This window comes from Macaca nemestrina, chromosome X (genome assembly GCF_043159975.1).
Source record: "Macaca nemestrina isolate mMacNem1 chromosome X, mMacNem.hap1, whole genome shotgun sequence".
Classification (NCBI taxonomy): domain Eukaryota; kingdom Metazoa; phylum Chordata; class Mammalia; order Primates; family Cercopithecidae; genus Macaca; species Macaca nemestrina.
Window position 1 is genome coordinate 158,055,284 of NC_092145.1, and position 8,693 is coordinate 158,063,976.

Below are 8,693 nucleotides of genomic sequence, written 5' to 3' on the forward strand. Positions count from 1 at the left end.
GGTCTCTTGCTCTGTCACCCAGGCTGGTCTCAAACTCCTGGCCTCAAGCAATCCTCCTGTCCTGGCCTCCCAAAGTGCCAGGATTACAGGTGTGAGCCAGCCACCACACCAGACTAGAAAACATTTAAAATGGGTCTCTATATCAACCACCCTGAGCCACAACTTCCCTCCTTTGCATTCTCTGCTCCACCCTGTACATTCTGGTCCCTGTTATCTGTCTCCTCAGCCCTTAAAAACCACATTTTCTACCCCCAACACACAGCGAAAGTCATCAGCTGCCCTGGAAGCCAACCCAACACCAACGGTTTTCTCATTGTCTGCAAATGTAAGCCAGGCCCAGACTGCTGGTCATCGCATCCCCCACACTCGGTCCCCACGTCCAGCTCAACCCCTCTGGGTCTTCAAGCACATTCTATGATATGTGCTACTACCATGGGGCTACTACCACTCCCTTAACTCGCCTGGAACTCGCTTTCCTTCCAGGCACACGGTGGCCGTGGGAAAGACCACTCATCCCTCGGAGATCTTCCTGCAAACTCTGCTCCCCAAGATGACCCTTCTCATCAGTCCCTCACCTCCCATGACACAGGACCCTTCGTCTCTTGTGCCATCTGACCTGCTGTGCTCATTTTGCTTACTGGGGGGCTCATCGCTGACTCCTTTCCCTGGCAAACCCACGAATGAGTTTCCTGGGGCTGCTGTGAGAAAGTATCACACACTGGGAGGCTTGAAGAACATGTATTTCCTCTCTTACAGCTCTGGAGGCCAGGATTCTGAAATCAAACTCCAGAGAAGGCTCCTTCCTGCCTCTTCTAGCTCCTGGTGGCTCCAGATGTCCCTGGGCTTGTGGCCACATCACTCCAACCTCTGCCTCCATCTCCACATGACCTCCTCTGTGTCCGTGTCTCTTCTATCTCTCAGAAGGACACCTGTCATTGAATTTAGGGCCCACCCAAATATTCCAGGATAATCTTATCTTGAGATGCTTAACTAATTACATCCACAAAGACCCTATTTCCAAATAAGGTCTGTAAATCTAAACTAAAATTCTAGGCCTCACAACTACCTAAATGGCCAAGGGCATTCCAAAGTTAACCTGAAAAACGAGTTCAGGCCATAACGAGGAGAGAGTCACACGTGCCTCATCATACCCTCCTCCATTTTGGAGTTCAGGAAAAGCTGACAACCATAAACATCAACACAGACCTCAAGTCTGATAAGAAACGTTTACAATCTATTCTCTCTGAAGCCTGCTACCTGGAGCTTCATCTGCGTGATAAAACCTTGGTCTCCACAACCTCTTATCATAACCCAGACATTCTCTTCTACTGATAATAACTCTCTCGACTAATCAGAACATTTAAAAATCTACCTATGACCTGGCACCACCCCCTGCAATCCCCTTGCTTCAAGTAGTCCTACCCTTTCAGATCAAAGCAATGTATATCTTACATGTATTGACTGATGTCTCATGTCTCTCTGAAATGTGTGAAAGCAAGCTGTACCCCAACCACCTTTGGCCCATGTTGTCAGGACCTCCTGAGGCTGTGTCATGGGCATGTCCTTAACCTTGGCAAAATAAACTTTCTAAATTGATCGAGACCTGTCTCAGATACTTTTGGGTTCACAGGTCCGATTCACAGCTTCTGGGGGGACATGAGTTTTATGGGGGACATTGCTTACCCCAGTCCACAGTACTGTGCCATAAGCTGCCCACACAAGGGCAACTGCTTAGAGAAAGAGTGAAGGATTGAAGCTGGAGGCAGAAGACAGAGAAGGTGAAGGGGCAGAAGCTGTCTATGTGGACCTAATGACCTGCTCTCAGTGCATTACACGTTCATTGTGGATTCACTTCCCAGGCAATCCCTATGCATGAGAATCTGTTGGATGCTGGGCCCAGCAGCTGACAAGGTACAAGCTCTGTCTTCAGACACCCACGGCTCCATGAGACACATCAGCCCTAAGAAATGGGTGTTTCAATACCACAAGGGAAGCCCTATGGCTGGCAGCAGTTTTTCAAAGGGCACCATCTAAGCTCAGGGATAAATGACCAGGAAGAACTTATCCATCAAGAAATCAATGGATCAATAAACAAGAATGTATATGGCTCCCATCCATCCAGGAGTGTCTAGATGGGGCATGCCTATGCACTGTCATTAATTCCCTTTCCAACACAGAAATGTGCTTCCAAAACAAGTAAACCTGGGCTTCATCAATCAATTAAATGTCTGAGATCACCTCTGACTCCAACACCCACAAAAGCCCTCAAAATAGCTACTGTCTCCTGCCTCCAATAGGAGACTGAATTAAAAATAATAAGGCGAAGAAGGAAACGGCAGAAAAAGTCTATGAGCCAAGGCCAGAGGTGGAGATGATAGGTTGCCTGCTGCATTCCTGGAGTACGAATCCTCACAGCATAGCAACAGCAGCTGGAGAACAAGGACCCACAGAAAGAGAAAAGGTCAGAGGGCCCAGATCACAAGGTCATATGCAGCCTCTTCTATTATCCTGAGGCTTATGAGGAGCTATCTGAGGGTTCCAAGACCTGTAAGAAGGTCTCCTCTCCATGGCCAGGGAGGGCCCTCTGGCTGTCTAGAGAAAAGGATGATGCAAGTGAATTGGCCCAAAGCAAGGTGCCGAAGACAACACAGAGAAATGGCGAAGTGACCAGTGATTGATCGCCACCTGTGCTGGTTTTATAGTTCTTCATGAGGGCATCAGTGACGACTAAGAGAATTGGCAAAGTGATCAATGACTGATAACCACATGCACTGGTTTTTACCCCTTCATGAGGATCTCAGTGACAACTAAAAGAAATGACAGAGTGATCAATGATTGATAACCGTGTGCGCTGCCTTTTTATCTGTTCATCAGGACGTGAGTGACAACTAAGCGAACTGGCAAAGTAATCAATGATTGAGAACCATGTGCGCTGGTTTTTTATCTCTTCATGAGGATCTCAGCGACAACTAAGAGAAATGGCAGAGTGATCATTGATTGATAACCACGTGCGCTGGCTTTATAGCTCTTCATGGGGACCTCAGGGAAAACATTACGATTAATGAGTATTATAGACAGATGATAACCCATCCTGAAACGCCTAGGATGAAACCCTAACCCACAGGACCTCTGAATGTGTCTGTATTTGAAGATGGGGTCTTTAAAGAGGTGATTACGGTAAAATGAGGTCACTAGGGTGGGCCCTGATCCAGTAGCACTGCTGGCCTCATAACAAGAGGAGATGAGGATACAGACACACACAGAGGGATGACCTTGTGAGGATATAGAGAAAGACAACATCTAACATCTACAAGCCAAGGCGAGAAGCGCCAGGAGGAACCAGCCCTGCCCACGCCCTGATCCCAGATTTCCAGCCTCCAGGACGGTGGGAGAGTAAATGTCTGTTGTTTAAGCCGCCCAGTCTGTGGGACTTTGTTATGGCAACCCCAGCAGAAAAACACAGTATTATTCAAATATATGAGTTATCCTATTATGGGCTGAATTGTGCACCTCCAAAATTCATATATGAATGTCATAACCTCCAGGACCTCGGAATGTGACTGTATTTGGAGATGGGGTCTTCAAAGAAGAGATTAAGATAAAATTAGGTCGCTAGGGTGGGCGCTGATCCAATAGGATTGGTGTCCTTATAAGAAGAGGAGATTAGGCCAAGCACAGTGGCTCACGCCTGTAATCCAAGCACTTTGGGAGGCCAAAGTAGGTGGATCACCTGAGGTAGGAGTTCGAAACCAGCCTGACCAACATGGAGAAAACCCATCTGTACTAAAAATACAAAAATGAACCGGGCATGGTGGTGGGTGCCTGTAATCCCAGCTACTTGGGAGGCTAAGGCAGGAGAATCGCTTGAACCCAAGAGGCAGAAGTTGCAGTGAGCCAAGATTGTACCATTGCACTCCAGCCTGGGCAACAAGAGCAAAACTCCATCTCAAAAAAAAAAAAAGAGATTAGGACACAGACACATACAGAGGGAAGATCCTGTGAGGACCAAGCCCAGGAGAGAGGCCTCAGGAGGAACCAGCCCTGCCAACACCTACCTTGATCTCAAACCCAAAAGAGAATGCAGACAGCGCCACGTTTAGAGTGAGAGTCTTATGGAACTACTGGATACCCTGTTTCTCTCTTTGGTTTAGAGTGGTGGGAATTCTGACCACAGTCACACAATGACAAGACAACACCAGTTGGCACAAGAGCTCTCTCCAGCAACAAGGAATCCGAGACTCAGACTTTTGCTTTGGAGCAAAAATGTGCACCTCCTGAAGGTTAGCCGCTTCCCATCCAGGACACTGTAAAACCCATCTAAAGTGCAAAGACAGACCAGCGGATTGAAATAGAACAGAAGATGAAACATTGATTGACAGGTGCTTAGCTTCCACATCGCCTTGCCTTGAAGAAACAACTGGTGATCAAGTCGTGGTGCGGCGCCAGAGAACATCCACAATTATCCAATGCTACTGCATTCAAAGAGGGAGTTTCCACTCCACGTGCCTCTGCGGCGGACACTTTCAGCAACAGCACGGAGGGGAAAAACAGCAAGAAAACCTGTCACTGCACTACAGCCCACAAAAAGGAGACACTGTCACAAAATCAGGTCCAGCCTGGAGATTGTAGTGGCTGAGAATTTTATGAATCTGTGACAACAGTTTCTTTCTACCCCTTGCTTGCCCCCCTCCACTCAAGGAATCTTCTGATCACCCCTCAAAATAACCTTAGCAGCTTCCTTCTCAGCCCTTTTCTACTCAAAGGTGGTTTTTGTTTTCTGCAAAGAGTCGAGTCTTCTCTTCTGGCACGAGGCTGACCAAGATGTATGCGAATGTCTGTCTTGAATGCTGCTATTATACAGACCCTAGCAGGCTTGGGGAAACGTGTGGCTTTCACTTCAGAGAGCTCCAAACGCGTCCCGAGAACAGAGAATCTTTTCTACCATTCCTTGGAACAGACGCTTCCAGTACACCTCGTGAAAACATCCTTAAGATTCCTGCCCCGACAATTTTCCTCTCTAAGTCCAGAGTGGGAAAAAAAAGGATAAAAGCATCTCTGTGATTTACCAAATCTCTCCTCTGAATAAAAAAGTAATCTGTTTTGTTTGTGTGTTTTAAATTGCACTCATGGCCAGGCGCAGTGGCTCATGCCTGTAAACCCAGCACTTTGAGAGGCTAAAGGAGGAGGACTGCTTGAGCCTAGAAGTTCAAGACCAGCCTGGGCAACATAGCAAGACCCTGTCTCTACAAAATTTTAAAAAGTATACATTTTAAAATAAATACATAAAATGCACTCATGAATGATCCAGTGTGATCTGGTACAAGAAGGAGGTGTCTTGATGATTTAATGATAAAAAATAGAAGCAGTATCTTTCTTATGGGATGAGGTTACACTTTATGTTCACATATCTAGGCCTCTTAAGTCAACTGGTCTATCTGATGTCCACAAAACCCAAGGGCTGGGAGATGGGGCTCACCGGTCCTTGGGGGGCAGGCCTTTCCTGCCATTCCTGCCAGCCAGCCCTTTGCCTGCAGGAGGATTAACCTGGATTCTTATTTTGTTGTTGTTGTTGTTTTTTAGACACGGGGTCCCACTCTGTCACCCAGGCTGGAGTGCAGTGGTGCAATCATAGCTCACTGCCACGTGGAACTCCTGGGCTCAGGACCCTCCCACCTCAGCTTCCCTAGTAGCTGGGACTACAGGCAGTCGCCTCAACGCCCAGCTAAATTTTAAATTTTTTTTCCTAGAGATGTGGTCTCCCTATGTTGCCCAGGATGGTCTCCAACTCCTGGCCTCAAGCAGTCCTCCTGCCTCAGCTTCCCAAAGTGCTGCGATTACAGGCCTGAGCCACCAAGCTGGGCCATCCCTGTATCTGTACTGGAAACAGAAATTAAACCGGTGGTCTGAACTCTCAGAACTCAAGGCAGCCTCTTCCCAGAGCTTTAGGGCCGTTTCAGGAGAACAGACTTCTTCCCATCGGCCTTCCAGGCAGTGACAGTCTCAGGCAGTTCAATGCTATTCCCAAGAAACAAGCCCATTGAAACTTTCAGGACTGCATTTTACAAAAGGAAACTGGTGAAATCCCAAGGCCCCCTTCACTTACTGTAAATCACCCCCTCCCAGCAGCTGAGGCTGATGTCTCCAGCAGCCTCGGACTGGCCATTCCCTCCAGCCCCAGAGAGAGACCTGGGCGAGGCCGTGAGGGGGAGACTCGGGGTTTGGGGCAATCCTGCGGTCAACGTGGGGTTCTCCCCAGTGCAGACCAATCTCTCTCCCAAGCCAGTAAGAATAGGCAGGCTGAACTGAAGGAGCCTGAGCTACTCACCCGACATGGTCCGCCGCGCAGCGCGCAGAGGGCGCGGACCGGCAGAACTGCGCCCGGGAGCAGTGGGTGGACTTCCTCGCCACGAACGAACTCTCGGAGCAGAGGCGCCGTCTCCAGGAATCCGCGTCGATTTCCAGGCCTGGGGGCGACAGCGTGGCAGTCTCGACACCCTCAGCTGCAGGCCCCGCCGGTGTCACCCCCGGCCTCCTACCCACTCCATGTCACCTGCGCCCCACGGGGCCCCGGCCTCCCACGACGCCCCCGCGACCCCCACGCCCCGCACTTCCTCCTTGGCGCTCCAGGTGAGCTTCCTGCCCTCTGGTCAAGGGCCCCTTGACCCCCTGTCCTCCTCGCAGTCACCTGCGACCCCGCTGCCTCTTAACACCCATGCGCCCAGCAACGACACCGTCCCTGGGACACCACCCGACCTCAGCGGTGTCAGCAGCTGCCCGCCGCCCCACGCACCTGCTTGGAGTTCTGGGCACCCTCATCCCCCACTCCAGCTGGCGCCCCCTGGTCACCCCTCTCCACTCCCCGGCCCACCCCTGCGCTCCCGGACCCTAGTATCTGCACCTCTTCCGAGCTTGGGCTGCCTCTGCCCGCGCACCCTGGCCAGGTGCCCCCTCACCCGTCACCCCAGTGCCGCCCCCGCCCACCCCTGCGCCTCTCGCCGCCGCTCCTCCCCGTCCCGGCCTGCAGCCCATCCTCCCCAAGCGCCCCCGAGGCCCCTCCACGCCCTGCACCTCTCCCTTACCGCGCGCTCCCGCAGCCTCTGCCTTGGGTCCGCGTCCCCCACCCCAAGCCTCCCAGCCCTAAGCCCCCGCCCCCGTCTGTCCTCCATACTGGGGCAGCCTCCGTCTCCCCACGCCCCGCCGCGCCCTGGACGGCCTGTATTCCCCAGTACTCGGTGCCCCGGCTCGGCGCACTCACCCCTAAGCGCCCCTGGCCTACCCCCGCGCCCCGCACCCCTCCCCTCCTTCGCGCTTGGCCAACCTCTGACCTCCAGCCCCCCGCGCCCCTCGCCCCTCCTCTGCACTCCAGGCCGGCGCCCCTCCCCCAGCCCCCAGCCCCGGCCTCTGGGTTCCGCCCCCGCCCCACTGTACACCACCCACCCGCCAGACCTCCTAGGCGTTCGGGCAGTCTCTGCGCTCCCCGGCCCCCCGCCGCGCCCGGGCCCCCTCCACTGCCCACGGTCCCCTTCACCCCACTACAGCCCGTCGCACCTCTTCCGCGCTCTGCCTGCCTCGGCCCAGGGCCGGCGCTGGAGGCCCCGAGGGCAGCGATTGGCCTCTGTCCGGAAGCCCGGCCCCGCCTCCGCCCAGCCCCCGCGGGCGCGGGTCCTCTCCTCCGCCCTGCAGCCCCTGCCGGCAAGCCCGCGCGCCGCCTGGTGCCCAGCCCCGGCTGCCGGGGAGAGAGACCCGGGAACTGCCAGGGGCTGTGATCCACGCCCGCGCCCCGCCTCTCGCCCGCCGCGGCCCCCTCGGCAGTCGGCGGTTTCTAGGTTTGGACATTTAACCTTTAATCAGCCGGCCCCAAAGTAAATGTTTACGATGACTTAAGGCCCCGGGCCCAAGGCCAGCGCGCAGCCAGAGTGGAGGCCGCTCTGGAAGCCTCCCAGAGGGAGAAGGCAGGGCTCATACGCGATCTTGTTGAATGCATAAAAAATGCACGTGCGCATACTTGCACGCATAAATGAATGAATGAATGAGTGCACGAAAGAGAGAATAAATGAGTGTTTCAGATCTCAGCTGTTGAATGCATAGCGAGCGAGTGACTGGCTGTACGCATGTCGTGAGTGCATGTATGCGTGAGTGCATGTATGCGTGAGTACATGTGAGGCGTGAATGAACAAACAACTACTCATGAATGAGCGAGCCAGGAAATGGATGAACCAGTGAATCAATGTTTGTGCCAAGGAGGGAATGAATGCATTCACACGTGAATGCACGAGTTGAAGGCATGAATGAGCCAATGCATGTGTGAATGAATTTAGAGATATATGCATGAATGGAGGTGTGACTGTGTGGAAAAACCAGGTGAATGCATGCATGCATGAATGAAGGCATGAATCTATGAATGAGTGAATGAATGAGTTGAATGCATGAATGATTGAGTGAACAAGTGAATTCATGCATGCATAGTGCATGAATGAGTGGAAGGTGAATTCATGCCTGCATGAGTGAGTGCATGAATGAGTGAACAAGTGAATTCATACGTGATTGAGCGCATGAATGACTTAAGAAGTGAATTCATGCATGTATAAGTGCATGTATGAGTGAGTAAACAAGTGAATTCGTGTATGCATGAGTGCATGAATGAGTGAGCAGGTGAGTTCATGCCTGCATGAGTGAGTGAGTGAATTCATGCA

General features: G+C 52.2%; 1 protein-coding gene across 8 annotated transcripts in view; it reads right to left on the reverse strand.

The window, feature by feature from the left end:
- LOC105478068 (glycogenin 2) overlaps positions 1-7,749 on the reverse strand; it is a 53,089-nt gene extending 45,340 nt beyond the window's left edge. For 4 of the 8 annotated variants that reach the window (XM_071089220.1, XM_071089219.1, XM_071089216.1 and 1 more), the window contains exons 1-2: positions 7,447-7,528; positions 6,326-6,464 (exon numbers count right to left, since the gene is read on the reverse strand). In XM_071089220.1, the coding sequence (XP_070945321.1) occupies positions 6,326-6,332 (7 nt within the window). In that variant the 5' untranslated portion in view covers positions 6,333-6,464; positions 7,447-7,528. Of the gene's footprint in view, positions 1-6,325; positions 6,465-6,790; positions 6,811-7,079; positions 7,100-7,437; positions 7,529-7,548 lie in introns of those variants that run through there. The other 4 variants (XM_011735038.3, XM_071089217.1, XM_011735041.3 and 1 more) reach the window with 4 other exon arrangements.
- Positions 7,750-8,693: the final 944 nt, after the last annotated feature.